Source organism: Chelonoidis abingdonii, chromosome 4, assembly GCF_003597395.2.
Source record: "Chelonoidis abingdonii isolate Lonesome George chromosome 4, CheloAbing_2.0, whole genome shotgun sequence".
Taxonomy (NCBI): domain Eukaryota; kingdom Metazoa; phylum Chordata; order Testudines; family Testudinidae; genus Chelonoidis; species Chelonoidis abingdonii.
The window spans coordinates 8,262,846-8,284,023 of record NC_133772.1 but is presented as its reverse complement, the minus strand read 5'-3'; the positions used below and the strand labels follow the sequence as shown (position 1 = coordinate 8,284,023).

Below are 21,178 nucleotides of genomic sequence, written 5' to 3'. Positions count from 1 at the left end.
TATAAGATTTTGGCATAAATTGCCAGTTTAATATCTGCAGCCATAACATGTGTCTGCTCCAAATCTGTCTTATCTGTGCTAAGAGTCATTTGAGATGGGGCAGAAGCTTGAGAGAATCCTGGCTTCTTTATGGTGTCCATTAAAATCTCCTCTTGATACTGCCAGTGGATAGTCCCACTGTCAGTGTTTCCAGCTCTGTAACACAGGGTAGGACACTTTCCGCATGATACAATCAGTTTTTTTATGCTGTTCCTTTTTCTATAAGCCATTTTCTATCCCTTTTTAGAGAGCAGATTCTAAAACTGGGATATTCTAAATAGAAGAGGGTGTCTGATGTATAAAGGATCCAATTTAAGAAACCTATATGTGCCTGGGCTTTAGGTATTGTGATGCAATGTCACAGCAAAAATGTTCTTCATTTGTTAATAGCCAACCAGGAATTTATTATCCCCAGTCAACTGAATCACGTGTTTCTAGAATTAAGGCAAGTATTGTCTTGATGACAGAGTCTGGAGTAGGAACAACTGTACAGCTAGGAGTCTAACTTCTGGTAGTCTGACTAGACCTTGACGCCAGAATCAGTTTTCAATCAGCTCAATGAATCACAGTGGGGTAGGGCAGCTGGGATCCAGACAGCCTGTTGCTAAATGGCATTGTCATAGGGGAAAGCAACGAACACAATGGCAGGTGCCAAGGTGATCTATAAGTGCTTTATATAAAAGAATCACAGGCCTGGGGAGGGGAATGTGTTATTCATAGTTACAGAGTTAAAGAGCAGGTGTATTAATGAAACTAAGTTAAACAGCTGCTGCTGCTGCAGGGTGGAGACCTACAGGAAATGGCAACCCCACACAAGGAAAGAGAAGAAAAGTGAAGGCAGATTCATCACCCAGCATCTCTTCAAAAGACAAAGAAATCAGTTTTAAAATGCATTTTCCTGGTTAAAGGGCTCATTAAACTTATTAAATGCCTCCTGATTCTGAGTATATGGAAAAATGTAAAACCCAAGAAGAAACAGCACTGTCAGGCTTGGGGGTGTATCTACGTGAGATCACACATGGTCAGTTCTGGGTCTGGTACTTTTCAGTATTTCCCTTAATGACTTGGATAATGGAGTGAAGAGTATGCTTATAAAATTGGCAGATGACAGTGAACTGAAAGTGGTTGCAAGCACTTTGGAGAACAGGATTAGAATTCAAAATGACCTTGACAAATTGGAGAATGGGTCTGAAATCAACATGACAAAATGCAATAAAGATAAGTGCAAAGTACGACACGTAGAAGGAAAAATGAAATGCACAACTACAAAATAGGAAATAACTGCCTAGCAGTATTGGTGAAAAGGACCTGGGGGTTAGAGTGAATCATAAACTGAACGAGTCAAGTAGGTGATGCAGCTGTAAAAAAAGGGCTAATATCATTCTGGGGTGTATTAACTGGAATATCCTATGTAAGACAGAGGAGATAATTGTCTCACTCCCCTTGGCACTGGGGAAGCCTCAGCTGGAGTACTCCACACAATTCTTGGCAAAAAGGTGGATAAATTGATGCAGTCCAGAGGAGAGTAACAAAGATGATAAAAGGTTTAGAAAACCTGACCTCTGAAGAAAGGTTAAAAGGACTGGGCATGTTTAGCCTTGAGAACAGAAGGCTGAGGGGAGATCTGGTAACAGTCTTCAAATATGTTAAGGGCAGTTATAAAAAGGATGGGGATCAATTGTTCTCCACGTCTACTGGAGGTAGGATATGGAGTAATGGGGCTTAATCTGCAGCAAGAGAGATTTAAATTACAGATTAGGAAGAACTTTCTAACTACAAAAGGTATCAAGCTCTAGAATAGGTTCCAAGGGAGGTTGCAAAATCCTCATCACAGGAGGTTTTAAGAACACATTAGACAAATATTGGTCAGTGATGATCTAGGTTTACTTGGTCCTGCCCATCAAAGGGCGATGGAATAACAGAATATTGGGGTTGGAAGGGACCTCAAGAGGTCATCTAGTCCAATCCCCTGCTCAAAGCAGGACCAATCCCCAGATTTTTACTCCAGTTCCCCAAATGGCCCCCTTGAGGATTGAACTCACAACCCTGGGTTTAGCAGGCCAATGCTCAAACCACTGAGCTATCCCTCCCTCCCTTGATGATCTTCCAACCCTACAGTTCCATGATCACTGTATTTAAATGGCTTTTTGTTGTCTGAACTCTTTTTCATGGTTACCTGACCTCCCCATGCCAGCACATGAAGGGTCCTGGCTCTCAGGAGCTCTCAGCAGGTGATAAAAAACGGTGCAAGGTGAGGCGCTTCTAACAGTTTCAGTTCTTCCTTTAGTGGCTTTTAGTACAGTAGCTTTCATTTTCCACTCAGGGCCCTTTCTATACAAATCTTCCTCTGACTGCAGCATGAGGGAGTGCAGGCGAAGAGAGTCGAGTTTACCACCTGAATCTAAGGTGGAGGTTAAAAGTATCTGCAAGGTAAGGGGGGATGTGCAATAGCATGATTCCCAGCAGCAATTCCCAGTCCCTGGGCAGAAGGTGTCAGGTCATTGTGCCTTTCTGTCCAGACGCTGCTTTTGGCTCCAGTTCTAATTTTAAAGGCCTGCTGGAATTTGATGGGCCTGTGGATTTGGAAGAGACTGAACAGGACTTTTTAAAGTGCTGACTCAGGATATGGTACCTGACCCAAAATACACATCTAGGTGGCATTGAAAATGGTCTGAGCACAGGAGTAGACAGCTGCAGTTCATATGGTGTCATGCTGCTGGGCTGCTCCTGTTTGCGTGGGCACCCGGCACTATTGAGAAAAGCTGCTAATATCCTTCTGCTGCAGACATGACTTCATATCCTAAAGCATGCACTGTCTCGTTATAGCCACTCAAAGCTAGCAGGATCATTCAGCCTCCTCAGTGATCTGAAAGGAGAGCCCCAGCCTTCACTGTATTTCCAACCACAGCCACTCTAGCCCCCACAAATGATCAGGTTATATAACTGGGGTGGAGAAAGTACAACGTAATAAAATGATGAAGAACTTGTAATGTGAAGGGACTGCTGCGCTTCTGAGCCGAGCGTGCTGCAGGGAGCTACCATCCAGGCTGATTCATTCACACAGATTAGTTTTCCTAATACATTTCAAGGCAACATGGACTGGCTACATTCAGTTTATATTTTACTCTAACTGACAATGCTGTGGTTTAACATTTTACTTGCTAGGAGATATACAGTGAGTGCCCTTCAGCCTGCTCTGTGGGGCCTGAACACAGGCCTTCCTTTTCTACCCGGCCAATGCTGGAGGAAAGGGCTGGGTCTTGAATTGTCCCATAAACACCAACAGATTCATGTTCTAACAGACAAGTGGAGAAGTTATGTCCAGAGCCTAGGAGAAGGCTCTGTTCCCAGCTCCCACCTGGGAAAAACTAGGACCCGTGAAGCTGAACACTCCAACTGCCACAGGAAAGAGAGATTCCTCGGAGCATCACACAGGGAATTCTAACTTGACTCTGCGGGCGGATGAGAAGGCTGGTCTGGGAGCCCTTGTGCTGGAGTGTCACATACTGTAGCTTTAACTCCCTGCTATAGAAGCTTCCTCATGTCAGTTCTCATGTCACAAACTTAATGTCCTGTTTGACAGGAACATATTGTCTTCATTTTGGGCTTTAACATTTTAAACTTAAAGCAGCAACCCCACAGATAACATCCCTACTAGCATGAGAAGTTCATTCAGGAGTGGGAAATTACCAGAGACATTGAAACGCACTCAGCTAAAATCTTGGGTTCACCCAGGTGTCACTGTCCCCTTTAGAGGGTAGCACATGGACCAGTCTCGCTTTCCTTCCCCAAAAAAGCAAGCCACTTAATTTCAGATTTCTTGGCGTGATGGTTTCAGGAAAGAAACAATCAAAAGGAGTTCCCTCTTCCTGCAGATCTTTGTTCCCTCCACCAATGCAGACAACACAAACAAGATGTGTCTGCATAGTAGCAGCCCAGCACTGTAACCATATCCCAGAAAGAAGATAATTAAAGGAAAGAGAGTTTGAAGATTCATCATGAAATCTAATGGAAAAAAAAAATCACTGAGAGCAAAGTCACAGCTGGAGCAAATGCTGCCATTATATCTCACTGCTTACAGCAGAGACATGAAACAAGTGCTGTTAAATGGTGTAAAACAGAGGCACTGGCATGTCTGCTATCAGGCGTGAGAACCTCAAGCAGTTTAGGCAGTGTGTGCAGTTTGCTAAGGCTTAGGATGACTGCCTCCTCTTGCTCTGTGTATACATTTATAAACAGTTGGAACCTTAACCTCAATTTCAGCATGTATCATAGAATCATAGACTATCAGGGTTGGAAGGGACCTGTAAGAGACTGCAGGGGGTCAAAGGATTTGATTACTATGGTGCTAAAATAGACCCTTCCTGCCAATCCTGCTCTTGTGAACTGTAATGAGGAACCTGAACCACCAACACAAAGCCACACCAGAGACGCCCTTGAGCCTCTGACACAGAAATCTGCCTATGTCAAAATTGCCAGTTCGTCTCCAACCAAGAGGAATATTTCAGTGACTGGAAAAGCTGGCTGGACTGCTTAGAAAGTGCAGCCAGAACTAAATCTAGGAGGCAAAGAAGATGCCTGATTGCTGGTGAGGGACAAGGCTATTGGGGTGGTTCATGCCAGCCAAATGGAAAGTACAGGAGTACAAATTATCAATCATGTTAAAGTAAAAAATATTTCAGATGCAGGAAAACTCCCCACCATAAATAAGTGAGATGGAAACCAGTTCAAACCAAGTACCATATGAGCAGAATGCGTCTCCCTCAGGAGCCAGTCTGAATGGCCTTAGAACCCCCCACAGGCACAGTTCTTTCGCCTTGTTAACTACATTCCATTTGCCCGGTTTTAACCACCTCTTTCAATCCATGCTCCTCCAGAAGGAGATTATAGCCAGTGCCCTAAAACTAAGCCTAATACTCCCCCTGCACAACCCTTCTCTTCTGTGGCAGATATCTCCTCCGAGAACAAGCCTCACACAACCAAGTTCAGCATGAATCCCATGACCGAGTGCATGAGCCCGTCTACACCCCGTTTTTGTACTTCTATGAACTGGTTTGGAAATGGTTGGAAGCAGGGCAGCTCCCTAGTGTGGATGCAGTTATACAAGTGTAAAGTCCTTATATCAGTGTAGTTCATTCTGAATCACCTTTATGCCAGTATGACTGTCCACACTAGCGAGTTGCACCGCTTTAGCCATTTCTCTTTCTAAACTGATATAGTTTGAGTGGTACAAAAAAGGAGTGTAGAACAGTCCTATGCTGATCAGACTGGGGTCCCCAGGAGCCCTCCTAGGATGTCCCACAGCAGATGTTATACTCACAGCTCTAATGCTTTCCTCTTGGTCGTCTTATCCTTTTCAGTAGAATAGACTGTTTTCTCTTCCTGATTCTCTAGAGTCTCCCCTATGTCAAGTGTGCATAGTGCTAAGTCGTTCCTTGCTGCTCACCTTTCCCAGCCACGTGGAGCATGCCAAAAGGACAGAATGATGCAATAGCTACCTCCAACACAGCTACAAAGCAGACTCTGAAAGCAGCTCTAATACAGGCCCCAGCACTGCCTCTGAGCGGATATGATTACACGTGAGGATCTGGATCCTCAGGCTTGGAGAAAGTGGCTGTAGAGCTGCCATTATAAACAGGCTAGAGGAAAGATTTTTAATATAACCAAACATATTTATATCTCCCTGTCACATTGATGACCGCAATGTCCTTGAGCAGCAGCCTTCCACAGGACAAACACACTCTGCACTAGGACTTGGTGCTGTAAAATCCTGGCTGTCAGCACCAAGGGGCCAGTTTGTCTGGAACAGAAGATACATACACAGCTCCTGTGCACTGCCTGGAAAAATGAGACGCCTGGAATCTCTCTGAATAGGCCCCAGTGGACAAAAAGGGAGGGGTGACTCATACCTGACACTTATGAGAGTCAAGTGCTTGGAGCACCTCAGCAATGGGTGAGGTTCAAGCACCTGAACAGAACAACCTGCTGCACAGAGAAACACTCACTCTCTTCTTATCTCTTCATGATGTAGCAGGTGCTAACATCTTTGCTAATAGCGCAGACCTGCCAGATTGCCCAAAGGCTACAGGCTATTCAGCTTGGATTTGACTGGACACTGTGCAGTCAACAGTGTAGGTTCAAAGGGTTTCCCAGTACATTTCTGTCCTGTTCCTCAACTTCCCCTCTTAGCAGATAGGTTCTGCAGTGTAAGGGTTCTACAGATACCCAGACAAAGAATTCCTGATATCTGATTTGTGTTCATGTATCCTTTTATGTAGCAACTGTCCGGTGTGGCCAATGTACATGGCAGAGGGGCATTGCTGGCACATGATGGCATATATCACATTAGTAGATGTGCAGGTGAATGAGCCTCTCCCATCTTGCTCTACTTACCTACATGCCTCCAGCTTCCATCCAGGACACAACACATGATCCTTTGTCTACAGCCAAGCCCTAAGATACAACCACATTTGCTCCAATCCCTCAGACAGAGACAAACACTTACAAGATCTCCCTCAAGTGTTCTTAAAACCACAATACTCATCTGGCGAAGTGAGGAAACAGATTGACAGAGCGAGACAAGAACCCAGAAATCACCTACTACAGGACAGGCCCAACAAGGAAAATAACAGAACACCACTGGCCATCACGTACAACCCCCAGCTAAAACCTCTCCAGCACATCATCAACAATCTACATCCTATCCTAGAAAACGATCCCTCACTCTCACAGACCTTGGGAGACAGGCCAGTTCTTGCTTACAGACAACCCCCCAACCTGAAGCAAATACTCACCAGCAACTACACATTACACCACAGAAACACTAATACCTGTAACAAACCCGTTGCCTTCTCTGTCCCCATATCTACTCTAGCGACATCATCAGAGGACCCAACCACACCATCAGAGGCTCATTAATCTGCACATCTACTAATGTGATATATGCGATCATGTGCCAGCAATGCCCCTCTGCCATGTACATTGACCAAACTGGACAGTCTCTACGTAAAACGATTCATGAACACAAATCAGACATCAGGAATGATAACATACAAAAGCCAATCCAAGAACACTTCAATCTCCCTGGACACTCAGTAACAGATTTGAAAGTAGCCATACTTCAACAAAAAAACTTCAACACTATCAGCTTGGGCTTGAATAGGGACTGGGAGTAGCTGGCTCACTACAAAGGCAATTTTCCCTCTCTTGGTATTGACACTTCCTCATCAATTATTGGGAGTGGACCACATCCACTCTGACTAAATTGGCCTTCAACAGTGGTTCTCCACTTGTAAGGTAACTCCCTTCTCTTCATGTGTCAATATATATTTATGCCTGTATCTGTAATTTTCACTCCATGCACCTGAAGAAGTGGGTTTTTAACCCAAGGAAGCTTATGCCCAAATAAATCTGTTAGTCTTTCAGGTGCCACCGGACTCCTCGTTGTTTTTGTAGATAATACCCCTCTGATATTAAGAGGTTGTGAACATCACTGCATCACTGAGTGACCAGGGATATATCACATGCTGTTTGTCAGGGTCTAGCCATCTATCCATTTCATACTGGCTATAAATGAACCAGTAGTAATTCATTGTGATGAACAGAATAACTTTGTGTCTACTCAGGTCTCTTAGGACATTCGGAAACACGTGGGGAGGGGAAGATCTCCAGGACATGGTGTGGGCAATTCACCAGGTATCATTTCACAACAGGTTCAGAATGATGTCCCAGCATGCTGCTAAGAGTATGTTCTGCTGGAGGTAACATCTTTTGTAGGAGAGATCAATTCACTGAAAATCCTGTGGGACGTTTGGCAGTGAAGGGGTGTTGACCTGGTGTCCTGGCCAAATTCCAATCTGAATAATTGCATTCTGCCTCCTTAAATGTCCACTTCAGTTTTACGGGACATAGTATTCCTCCCTTCCTGTTTCTAAACTATTGCATAGTGAGCTGTGAGCCTCTGGCTGCATTGTTTAAGGCAGAATTGCTGTGGATCAGGACTGAGATGAATGGGGCCCAGGACTGGAGTAGCAAGAGTTCTACAGGCCAGGATGTATGTGCATTAGGAGAGTTGAGCAAGGGAAGTTTGCAAGATGCCAGGCTGCCGGCAAAACCTTGAGGCCCTCACTTGCAGGAGCACTATGGTCAAATAACTTCTAAATTACAGATATGGTGTCATTTGACCCACCAAGAGACTGGGGTTTGGGTCAATTCTTAACTGTACAATGGACATTTAACGGTAACTGGAGAAAGGGTTAAACTTGGACTAAGATTCCAGGATAGAAATAACTGGTGCCGTGCACTGCCTCTGGGTCAGCTTTCACTTCTGGCAGGCATTCAACTCCTCCAGTGATTCATATTTAATACTCTTACACAAGCAGCCAGGATTTTCTCTCTCGCTCTCTCTCTGGAGCTCCCCAGCTGCTGCTGTGCACTTGGCATTGGACAAGGATGAAATGACTGTGATAATCAGATTGCTTTGAATGAACCCGCTTAAAGCTTAAAATAGACTGAATCTGACTTCTCGTAATGTGATCAGAGAGGAGAGGGGAAACAAATCAAAGGCATGGGAGGTGTCTCACAATTGGCAATGGATGGATGAAGAAATGGGAAGTATGAAACCAAAGGCAACCAATGCACAATAACCAATCAGGCACATAATATACATGTAACATCTGGACCCTCCAGAACACCCCAACGGCGCTTGAAAAGCACATCTGGAACTCTGGAAAAATTACATTTTTAAATTTACATAAGACCAAGTAAACCGCCCTAGGGCTGAGGAGCTGGGCTAGTCACTGCTCAGGCTGGGGGAACAATTCTGGAGGCGACGACAGTGCAATTCTACTTTTCAGTCATGTCAGGATTTGTTCCAATTCCACTGAGACAACATTGGGGGCCTGTGTATGCAGGGGCAAGAAGAAGCGATGAGCAGTAAGTCCTCCCATTGTGTTTGGAGCTGTCCCAGAAATATGCAGAAATGATCCTGTTGCAATCTCATGGAAACATGTTCTTGCCACTGCTTCTAATGTGGCAGGATATAGATCACTCCAATTTCACCATGCTGCTGGCTAGCACTGGAAAGGAAAGGCCTCAAAGGGCGCTGTGGTGGGCAGACCTGAATGAGTGCGCAATCCTTCCCAGTTTCTGTTTCATAAGCACCAGCACTACAGAAAAATTCAACTATGAAATCATATTTAGGAATTAATTCAGGTCTGCAAAAGTTGCTGCCAAGGAGAGAGAATTAAGAGAAGCTGTCACTTAATGTGGCATGGAAGGGCAGGAGACAAAGTTCGTGCCATTCACCTGTCAGACCTTTTAAGCACCATTTTTGTATGTATTGTGTAGAGTAGTGTTTGGGATCGTACTTGCTGGTGAAACTGAGGTTGGAGATACAGCCAAAGTCTAAGTCCCTTAACTTACCCATGTAGAAGTACTCTGGGGATTTTTCCTCCGAAGTTAAGTCTCCCAGGACTCCACCAAAACGCAGCCATAGTCCAAAGGCAATGACAGCCAACCCTGCCAGCTGGAAAGCAAACAGACCAGTTAATAACTGAACTCCAAAGGGCTGGAAAGAGCTGGAGCATGCCAAAGAATTGCAACGAGTGACTCCTTGTGCTTCCTGGAAACTCCAAAACTGTAGGATTATAAAGTCGCAGAACTCAGCAGGCACCTCCCAATATCGGATATCAATGAATTTCTGTTACAGAACAACTGGCCTTATCCTCTCCTCTGGCTCTTTAACACCACAGTGCTTTTCAACCCATTAATGACTTTCAAACATTATAAAGAACCAACCTCACCCATTCATCAAAATGGCCCCAAAGAGCCTTGTAGGTTCTGAGTGCCACACAAAATGATAGGGCCCAAACAGAGGCATAGGGGAAGGGCGCCAGTGCTCAGGCTGCCACAAGTAGTTCCCACAAGCCCAAACAAGCAGAATTTTGGAGAATTTGCCCAGTGTGCTGTTATTTGGGTGTATCCTGGTGGTGTACAAACACCGATTGGAAAGTTTCCTAATGAAAATCTCATTTTCCTCTCTTCTGTCTGCATTTCCTCCTAGCCCCACAGCCACTCCCCATTCCGCTTCTGAACACCACAGTTACCCAACTGGGGTAATTTGAAGGCAGGCCAAGCCAGCTTACTCTAAGCACAGAACATAAGACTGAGGTCTATGGAATTGGTGCATGCCCAAGGGCTGAGATGGTGGTGCCAGCCCACACTGGCTTTGTACAGAGCTAGTGGGAGAGGAATAACTTCACTAACTGTATTTCAACCAAAATCTTGTGGCCGTTGTGAAGCTGAATAAACAGACATTAGAGCCGCGCGAGTCCCCTGCCAGTGCATCACTGCCCTGCTGCATGGTCAGGAGGAGCATGGATGCAATGGGCCCAGCCTGTGGCTGCTCTGAATCTCTGAGGAAAATGAGGCCAGGGCACACACTCCTCCCCCACCTCGGTTATAAATGACAGTCTCTCTGTTTCAGGAGGTCCAGCTGCCAAACAGCATTGTCCACACGAGACACGCCAGATTCTGATTAGGGGCACGTTCAAACCAGGAAAAAAAGATTCAGAAAAAGGATCCTACTTCACTGGGGGGAATGTGCTGAAGTTATGCAGAGCTAGGCCTGATTTGCCCTTGGAGGGGAGGCCACCAAGGACAACCCGTGCTGCAGGGAGTAATAGTGGCCTTTTAGTACAGGACAGTCTTCACTACTGAACCGAGAGCCCCAGCAGGAAGTTGGGGGCACTGTCCCAATGAGGGACACTCTGCTTGTCTAGCAAAGAAGGTATCAGTTTTTTCAAACATCAAGAAGAAGCCGATTTGATAAAAACCCAGTGCAATGGGATGTCAGCTCAGGAGAAATGTTTAGATAATGGGCCCAGTTCTGCTACGTGCTAAGCCTCTTTTGGGAGCTGAGGAGTCCCCCAGCTCCCACTAATGTTATTGGGGCAGAGGTGTTCAGCACTTTGCAGGATCAGACCCAATCCTCCCCTAGAGAAATTGAGTGCAGAGCATTTAAGTGCACTGTCAATGCAGAAATGGCCAATTTCCTGGTGCTCCACAGAGGACACTCCTATGGCAGATAAGGGCAAAAATACCTTCTAGGTTATCCGTCTGAAACTATCACATCAGCATGGATCAAATCCAGACACTTCAAAGAGGACCATGAAAACCATAGACATCAGCCTGGCTGTTAAGGAAAGTTCTGCCAGGGCTCCACCAATGTGGGGACAGGAGGCTGTTTCAGAATGACCCTGGAAACCAGAGCTCAGGGCCAATACCAACAGACTTCATCCCACAAAGCTAATTTAAGTAAAGATGAAGCCAGCACAGAACAGAACAAATGCTGTTGACAAGAGTCCAGAGCCAAAATCTGTAGCCGCTGCCCAACCTGGAGGAGAGTGAGGGAGCCCACTGCTTCATCACATCTTTGGCATCTAACTGACAGTAGATGCCAAAGATGGGTCTATCTGGGTCTCTCTCAACCTACTGGGCACCTGTTCAGTACTAGTGCTAGTGAATTCAGCACAGACTGGAAGCAGCACTTGAGGGGATGGGTTGAAAGTGAGCAACAGGGCAAGAAAGCAAACTGTTGGACTGGCTCTGGGGCCTGGCTTAACTCTACCCACACAGTGACATAGCCTTCCCTAGGTAAATGGACTGGCATGAACTTCATCATTGTATACAAGCCAAGCATCCCCCAGTGCCCCGATCATACTGCTAGAGACTGCTGAGCCAGACTCATGGGCTAGCCTTAGGTTTACTAGGATCACCAATAGGAGTTATTGGGAAATTCAGGTTTACTTGGGCTACACATGCCCTTCTAGGTTCAGATAAGTTTTCTGACTGATAGTGTCAGAGCTGTGTGCACGTAAAGCAACTTCCCAGCCAATCAGAAACAGAGAGACTGAAACCTGTCTTCTTTCTCAATACATTAAACAAGACACGATAGTCATTATTTTCATGAAATCACATAACACAAAGCTTTGTACTAGTCCTGTTGGATTCACAGCTGCAGCTAAGTAACACCACTCCCAGTGCACTGTGCATATTGGCACTGTACGCATTGGAACTGTGGCACTTAAACAAAAGAGGAGCTGAGTTCAGTTTAACCTTATTCAAAACCTACAAGGTAAAGGGGAAAATCCCCTACCGACATTTGCCTAAAAGAAAAAGCAGAAATTGTAAGGTAGAAGTCTATTTTGCAGCTTCTGACAGAATATGCAAAAGAAGGGGGAAAGAGTGAAAAGCTATTTAAAAAGTATTTGTGTCCTTTAAAATAATTCTATTAAGATGTTAATGTTTTGCCCTGGAAATGTGTGTTTTCGGTGTCATTTATGCCATGAATTGGGCCTGCTAGACTTTCAGTAGTTAACCATACTTCAGGAAAACTGCAGAGCATGAAACTGCAAATGGCATACATGGTAGAAATGTCTCTGCGGAATCAACTTTTCCTAAATGACCCATAGCTGGCTGAAGGAACCCCAGACTTGCCTAGGAAACATTCATCCAATCAGACTGGGTTGCACGTCTTTCACTCAGTGCAACTGTACAGGCTCTTAACTGAGAAGCAATTTCAACAGGAGAGTTACTATAGGCAAACACAGATATTCCCTTTAAGCGTGCCTGCCAGCCAAAGCTGTATCATTGAGTTGCCTGTGTGGCTCCATCAGACACAACAGATTTCTTCTTTCCTTCCTTTATGGGAAACCTCACCGAAGGGGGACTGTTAGGTGTGAGACGTAAATACAGTGATGGCAAGACTGCCCCCCAAAAGTAATACTATGAAAGAAAATGCCTTTATTATCCTTTAGTTCTTTAACAAGCTTGGGTTCTATAGTCTGCACCCTTCTGACCATATTTAGTCTGAATTGCCCTGCTCAGGATACAAAGCAGCGATCAGAATAAGTCCATGTTTCCAGAAGGCTTTTAAGCAGCATCAGAGGAGAAGGTACAATGATACATACCGATCAGCTGACTAATAGGTTACAGCCCTTCTGTCAGAATAACCTAGGAGGGGTTATTTACAACGTAAGTTCATGGGGAAAATTACAAGTATTCTGAATCCAAAGTATTGTATATACATTTTCTACTAGGTACTGACGGAAGTAGCTCTGGGCAAGCCCCACTGAACTGCTAAAGAGGCAGAAGGCTGTTTGAATGAGATCAGATATCTTCTGTACTGACAATGGCATGTTTCATACTGGATAGAACTTCAGTCACAAGAAAGCTCTGCAGGCTTGAAGAGTTAGCAGTAGGAGAGAAGATAGAGAATTGTGTCTATTTAGCATTCTCTCCCCCAGTGTACAGAGGCAGGGAGCTATGAATGGGCTTTATATAGGGTCAGTGTTACAATATCACATACTTTCTGCTGAGAATGCAACATTGGTTTAATTATTCAAAGTGCAATTGAAGTGTTCTGTGTCCGAGGTAACTTGGGTCCACAGAGAGCTGCCTGGTGACCAGGTGGTGGTTCTCCTTCTTGTTTCCAGCTGAGAAACATAGTGGATGTGAGGAGAGATGAAATGCGGAGCTGGAGCAGCCTCTGTGCCTAACTTTATTTTTTTTTTTAAGTGGGCAAACACTTCTCACGTTAAAAGGCTACAAATATATAATGGCTTCCTAAAATCACTTCTCTAGGTACCCAATGGCCCTGCCCAGTCGTACTGAACACTTTTACAACATGCAGGTCATGCTAATGGTATAATTCTAGGAAATCATCTGCCTACAAGAGACAGAAATTGCTGATGGCAAAGAAATCCTTTTATATTATCACTAATCAAACTGGAAAACAAATATTACCTCTGGCAATTTTATCCAGAGCAGCTCTCCCTGAGAGCTTGGATATCTGGCAAAGAGCTGTAACTACACAGTTGAGAACAACTAGGGATGTAAAATGTTAACATTAGTCTTACCAGTTAACGCGCCTTAACCACTAACCCCCAGGCTGGCTGGTTGGCCCCAGCAACCCCATGCCAGCTGGAGCGGTCTCAGTCCCAGCAACTGGATCAGCCCCAGCAACCAGCACTTTAATTGGTTAACCACTTAAACAAAATATTTTTAATCTTTTAAACAATTAACTTTTTAAACGGTATTTACATCCCTAATAACACCACCATCAAACCCTGCTGTATTGTTTTGCAATTATGGGAGCTGAGGTCCTGTGTGTATAGCCAACATCTCCAGAGGCTGTCAGAAGTTGTTAAGCCATGGTTTCGGTTAGCAGACTTTGATTCCTCTCCCTGCTTTCCAGCAGTGGAAAATCTAAGCCATTTTGTGTTTGTAGATATCAAAGCATTCCTAGTGCTAACCAACATTATAACTTCCTTCTGCTCAAGTGGCAGCTCCAAGGAGGATTAGCACAGAGAAAGGAAATGGGCTACTGGCTCCCTGCACAGCCAACCCACCAGGATATGCCTAGGATAAGTGACAGGTGCAGGCCCCAAGCTGGGCAGCACTGGGGGAGTGAGTGAGAGGTGTGGCCCTGGGTTATTGGACACTGGGGCAATGAAAAACAGGTTTGATTCTGGCTGAGAGGTCTAAGAGAATAAAAATGGGAAGGGGTGCCCTGGGAAAGGGCCTTTCAGCCTAATACTATCGCTAATGGCTGTATTATTACAGAGTTTCCTTTAGCTTGTATTCAACTAGATATCATCAGAACTGGCTGTTGTTAAAACTGTGATAGATACTTCACTGTGCGTCTTAAATTGTGCCCTGGCACCCTGCACAAACTCCCGCTAAGAAAATTACATTATAGGCAAAAACTAGGCTGATGCGATAAGGATAAGATATTAAACACACTAAAGGCAGGGATTCAAAGTGATGGCTCCCTCAGCAACAATAATTAAGCCCCCTTGCAGCTAAAGCACATTTGTGGGAACCAGCTCCTTGTATTTCCTGACTTCTGTGCAAATAAAACCTCAGCCTTGGAAGCTGCACTAACAGCAAGCCCTAACATGCATTGTCACGTTGCACGTTTGCTTCGGAGTCCCTCTCCATGACCTCTAGAGCACTGACATCCAGAAAGACTCCAAACACAACTGTGCTCCTTACACTGTCATCTCAAAGACAGGGGAACTCTTGCCACGTCTGGTGTATGCAAAGACTCTGGAGGACCCTGTACATACCTAGCCTGAAAAGACCTCTCCAGTGGCTGACAACAATCTGTTGCTAAACAGAAGGTCTTAGTAATACATGGAGAGAAAAAATTTATGAGTATGTTTGGCAGTACTTTGGGGTACTTTAAGTCTCTTGCAATGTTTGACTGTATGTGGAAAACTGCCCTGCCTTTTCTGGTAGGCAAATGACATACCACCCACTGGTACATGAGGGATGCTGTTTTCACCTGTTTGTAACTTCTTTATCTTTGAAACTGGTTTTGTTTGTTGCAGACTTAGCAAACCCACACCCCTCTCTAATCTCGGTATCTACTGCATCTCTAGAACATCTGCACTTGTGCCATGTGGGAGCACAGGATGACATAGATGACAACTTTTATCCAAACTGGCTTTGAGTTATCCAGTCAGAGAAAGGCATGAGTAGGATTTTATTTTTAAAAGAGTAGAAATCCCCCTCACTCCATTCCAAAATACTTGCATAATAATTTTAAAAGAACCACTGAAAAGAAAAATGAGAAAATTCAGCCCAAAAGACAATTTTGCTAGAAACTTACAAGCCACTGAATAAAGCGGTTAAAAAGCCAGTGATATTTAAAGTACACACAAGTGCTAAGGAAACATATTTATCTTCTATAACTTTAGATGAACCATCTGATGTTTTGATTACTATCAAAAGTTGACCAAAACTCAACCGGCAGCATATGGTGTGAACTGAGTGCGCATCTGAAGAGCATCAGGTCGCTCTCATGCAGATGTGCTGAGATCACTGCCTGTCATACTGACCAATACTGTCTCACTGTTTCCTTTTATTCACATCTATCTGTATCCACCTCTTCTCTCCTGTCTTTTACTTAGGCAGTAAGCTCCTTGGGGCAGGGACCTTTTTCTGTTCTGTGTTTGTCCAGCACCTAGCTCGATGGGGTCCTGGTCCATGCCGGGGGCTCCTGGGCACTGCCCTGACACACATTATTATTATTTATTCTTTGTGCTGTGTGATGGGGAAATGGAAAGAAGCACAGATACTAGTCTCACCATCTAATGCACTATGGGAAGGCACTCACATACTATGGTGATGAGGGCACTAAAAAGTACCTCTATGAAATGGAATGTATGTGTGGGAAGCCAAGTTACTTTCATTGATAATACACGGAACGTGTGTGTGTGTGCATGTAGATAGGTCCCTGAATGCCTAGTCGCCCCTAGTGAGCAAACATGATAGGTATGTACACATATCTGTACACTGAAGGAGCCTACTCATAGCTGGGCCTCCTAATTTTGAGGAGGCCCTGAGAATACAGACTGTGCTATGCTTTCCTTCCAGTGGCCATTAGAGGGTCTCAAGTTTTGAGGGCTGGCGCAACATCATCCCATATCAGTATGGTGCTGCAATGGATGATGTTTCATCACCATATCAGGATGTTGTTCAATGAACTGACCACACTGCGATGGAAAGCATTTGTCTCATAAGGTGAACTTGTAAAAGCAGCAGATGACAGGTTCATAGGCTCAGGTCACGAGAGCTTGGTGCTGGAATGCGTGTGATGTCTTGGCTTGTGGATTTACGGTTTGACTGGGAGGAACTGGGCACCTCTGAAAGTTAACTATGTCCATTTTATATTTTTAAAGAAAGATGCTGTCTCAGCTGAGTTCTGCCTCTCTTTGTATCAAGAATTTTTTGTTCCATGATGAGGCGTTTCCTAAGGTTTATAAAAAACAAAACAACAACAACAAAAAAGAAGAAGCCCAGAGCATTGGATAGGCAAACTGTATTTTAAAAGTTAAATTTGAAGTAATACATAAATTATGTAACCTTCTTTTGATGTATATGTGTGCTGCCCAGAAGTTTGCTTCCCACAATGTTACAGCAAAGTCACTGTGCTGAAACAAACATATCCTGTGACTGTTGCAACTGGGTGAGATACTTATCCTTCTTTCCTGTCTTGGTTTTGTGTAAAACAAGAATATCTCCTATTACCACTTCACCAAGACAAAGAGTATCAGCTGGAAGGCCACAGGTCCACGCTCTCTCAGTCTAACATGGAGGCTTAATAAAGCTCCACATGAGAACTACACTGGACAAAACATCCAAATAAGCAATTTTATAGGATTGTGGAAATATTTCCATATTTAGAGCCATGGTTTCCAACAATGGATGGTTTTGTTTCTCTTTCGATTCATGGTTATCAGCACTGCCCAAGCCCAGATACCAGCACAGTACTGGGAAAATACCAATTTCCAGAACAATGCCAAGGAATAAACAGCTCCTACGATTTTTGTTAAACCAATATGTACAGTAACTCCTCATTTAAAGTCGTCCCGGTTAACGCTGTTTCATTAAGTGGCTGATCAATTAGGGAACATGCTTGTTTAAGGTTGTGCAGTGCTCCCTTATAATGTCTCAGCCACCTGCTTTGTCCACTGCTTGCAGGAAGAGCAGCCCTTTGCAGCTAGCTGGTGGGGGCTTGGAACCCAGGGCCGCCCAGGGCGGGGGCAAGTGGGGCAATTTGCCCCAGGCTCCAGGCCCCGCAGGGGCCCTCACAAGTTTTTCGGGGCCCCTGGAGCAGGGTCCTTCACTTGCTTCAGGGGCCTCGGAAAACTCTCACGGGGCCCAGACCCCCAGAGCTTCTTCTGCTCTGGGTCTTCAGTGGCGAGGGGTCCTTTCGCCCCGTCGAATTACCGCCGAAGCGGGACCCACCGCCAAAGTGCTGGGTCTTCTGTAGTAATTCAGCAGCAGGGGGCCACCGCTGCGGGTCTTCAGGGCACTTTGGCGGCAGGCCCCGGAGCGGAAGGACCCCTCGCTGCCGAATTACCGCCGAAGCGGGGCCCCCCCATCGCCGAAGACCCAGGCCTTCTGAATCCTCTGGGCGGCCCTGCTGGAACCAGGGTAGACCGGCAGCCCCCCTATCAGCTCCCTGCTCCTCTAAGTTCACTGTGCAGCAGCCACCCAGCAGGCTACCAGTTGTCTGGCAGTTCAGCTGTCCCTCCCATCACTGCCCTGTGCTGCTCCTGCCCTCTGCCTTGGAGCTGCTCCTGGGAGCCTCCTGCTTGCTGTGCGGGAGGTGGGAGAGGAGGGACTAATGTCAAGGTGTCCCCCCTCCCCACTGCTCCTACACCCCACTTATCCCATCTCCATGGGGGGTGGGAGGAAGAAACACAACAGGGCTCAGTATGGAGGGAGCTTCCTGGGAGCAGCTGCTGTCTCAAACTTGCTAATCTACTTAACAAGGCAATGAACTTAGAGTGGGTCCAGAGTACTTAAAGGGGCAATGCTCATCTCTCTCTCACACAGGATGTGTGTCTCTGTCTGCCATGCTGTCTCCCCTCCCTCCATTCCTGCTGCCTTGTAGAGTGTGAGGCTATATTAACAACAATGGGTTAACCCTTGTGGGCTCAGCCAAAAGCTAGTTCATCACTTGAGCAGTAAGGCATTGCCTGGGAAATATCTCACCCTCTTCCACCCTCTGACTTCACCACCTCAACCAAGCTTCACAATCATCATCGCTGTGTACAGTATTAAATTGTTTAAAACTTATAGTGTGTGTAATTATATATATAAATATGTACATATATAAATAAATAAATGTAATGTCTTTTGTCTGGTGAACAACATTTCCCTGGAACCTAACCCCGCCTATTTACATGAATTCTTATGAGGAAATTGGATTCGCTTAACATTGTTTTGCTTAAAGTCACATTTTTCTGGAACATAACTACAACATTAAGAAAGGAGTTAATGTATAGATGAAGTTATTTATTTCTATTGCTGTATGGTCGGGCAAAACCCCGCATTTACTCTTTCACTACAGATCACTAGCTATTTTGTTCTAGCTGCTGGTTATTTAGAACTGGGGGAGAAGAGTGTGAGTTTTATGTCAAAAGCTAAGAGTATCAGACATTAATTTGGCATTTTTTTTTTTGGAGTTCAGCAATTAACATCACTCCCGAAGTAAATATTCTTGCTAACGAGCCTCACAGAACAGAATGTTTACAAGATCAAGAGTAGAGTTTGAGAAGCTTAAGCCAAACTGCTAAAGACATTATGCAAGCCTATTATTCAACTTGTGTACCCAAACTGCACCTAGGTCTCGGCAACTACTCCCTCAGCAAGTGATTGTGGGGATGCTGAAATTAAGAGTTGTTTCTATGAAGGAAGACTGCATTCTAAAAGACAATATTTTAGCATCCCCAATGAACATACTTACAAATATTGTTACTGTGCAGGTGCATGCTTACATAGAATGGACAAGATTTCCTCCTGATCCGTAGATGCCTAAATACCCATAAACAGCATCCATAAGTGACGTAAACAGCATTCATAATTACTTGTGCCCTCAAAATTGCAAGCACCAAACCAAAATCCAGGGTAAGGCCAGGCTGAAATGTGTCCCAATGGGTGCACAGCTGTGGCATCTGCTCCTGGGGACTAGGGCAGTGTGCACACTTACTTATTATTTGCATAGCACTGACATGCAGCAAAGACAGAAACAGCTGTTGCCCTGAAGACCTCATCAGCCCAAAAGAGAAAACCATGTGAAGGGTGCAGGAAAGGGATCCCCCAAACTAAGTAGAAAATATAACAGTCAAATGTACATTCCCTTTTCATTCTGATTAACTACCTGGAGGTCAGCGACCCAGCGCCCCCCCCACCCCCCCGCCTGGCTGATGGCTTGCAGGTGTCCCTGGAGAAGTGGGCGTTGGGGGGGGGGGAGCAGCTGGGGAAGGGGTTCCCCGGGTCAAGGGGTCTGCGAGAAGCAGACGAGCCGAGGTGGATGCCAGTCCTGCCCGCAGGGTGAGCAGCACGACAAGCGAACCCCGCAGGAGCCTCCCAGCTCCCGCCCCAGAGAGACCCCGGCCCCTCCCGGCGCCGCAGCCCCCCGCCCCAACCTGCTGTGGCCATCAGGAGAGCCCGGCCCCACTGACCCAAAAGACGAAGTTGAAGGCGAAGAGCAGGAACTTGATGCAGCGCATCCCCCCCCGCAGGCGGCCCATGGCGGGTTCGGGCTCCGGCTCCGCGCCCCGGGAGCTGCAGGCGAGTCGGGGCGCGGCGGGAGACAGGTGCAGGGGGAGGAGGGGGACTGGCCCGGCGGGGGCGGGCAGGAGCAGACCCCGCCCCTGGTGCGGTGCAGCCGGCGGCGGCGGCGCTGGGGCTGGTTAGGGCTTTGCCGCGACTACCCCCTGCCGGTGCGCGGCTGCCTCCAGTCTGGGTCGGGCTGCTCGGCGGCCGTTTGGGGTGGATTGCAAAGAAAATTCTCCAGCTTCCCATCCTCTCAGCCTCTGGCCTGTCCGGCGGGCAGCTGGGGGACGCTCCCAGGGACTCCCTAAGCAGCCCCCATACTTCTCCCCGGTTCCCTCTGGGCTGCTGCCCCTCCCTCCTTAACAGCAGGATCCCAGCACCTCCCTGGGACATCCTGGAGGTGGCCGGAGTTTGTGCGTGTCCGTAAAGCCGCCTGACCTTCGGGGGAGCAGTGTGCGCGCCCCAGGCTGTGGTTAGGCAGGGAGGGTGTTTTGTTTGTAAGGCGTGCGCTGCTCTGTGTTCCTAGCAGGGAGGGCACGCAGAGAAGTGTGCCCCGCACTTGGAGCAGAGATGGTGAGGGTGGTGGTTGTGCTTTGTTGCTGGGGGAGTTCACGCCATGAAACAAGAACAGGAGATTTCTAAAGGGGAAAATGTTAAAGAGACTTTCCCAATCCTAGCTGCTCAGACTTTTGCTTTCTGGGATTTGCGTGAAAATGCAACGTTCAGTGTCAGGGATCCAGGAGTTGTACAAATAGTAAGGGGGAAAGAAGGGGCTTATACAGGGGTGGAACCTTAATGGGCCATGACATAAGAGTCATAGAGACGTAGGACTGGAAGGGACCTCAGTAGGTCATCTAGTCCAGTCTCAAAACTATTACCTAGACCAGTGGTTCTCATCTTTCCTTCTTTGCAACTGTAGGAGTTTATGCCCCCACCTGCCAAATAAGTAAATATACCAATTAAAAAAATCAACATGCAACTGTCACTAAATATTAAAAACAAT

At 46.0% G+C, this 21,178-nt stretch overlaps 1 protein-coding gene across 4 annotated transcripts in view; it reads right to left on the bottom strand.

Moving 5' to 3' along the window:
- Positions 1 to 20,269, bottom strand: part of TSPAN2 (tetraspanin 2) — a 48,180-nt gene extending 27,911 nt beyond the window's left edge. For 2 of the 4 annotated variants that reach the window (XR_004373982.2, XR_004373983.2), the window contains exons 1-2: positions 20,082 to 20,226; positions 9,463 to 9,565 (exon numbers count right to left, since the gene is read on the bottom strand). Coding sequence is in view for 2 of the 4 variants with exons in the window: in XM_032782529.2 (XP_032638420.1) it covers positions 9,463 to 9,565; positions 20,082 to 20,150 (172 nt within the window). In the remaining 2 variants the exon portion in view is untranslated. Of the gene's footprint in view, positions 1 to 9,462; positions 9,566 to 20,081 lie in introns of all 4 variants that reach the window. The other 2 variants (XM_032782529.2, XM_032782530.2) reach the window with 2 other exon arrangements.
- Positions 20,270 to 21,178: the final 909 nt, after the last annotated feature.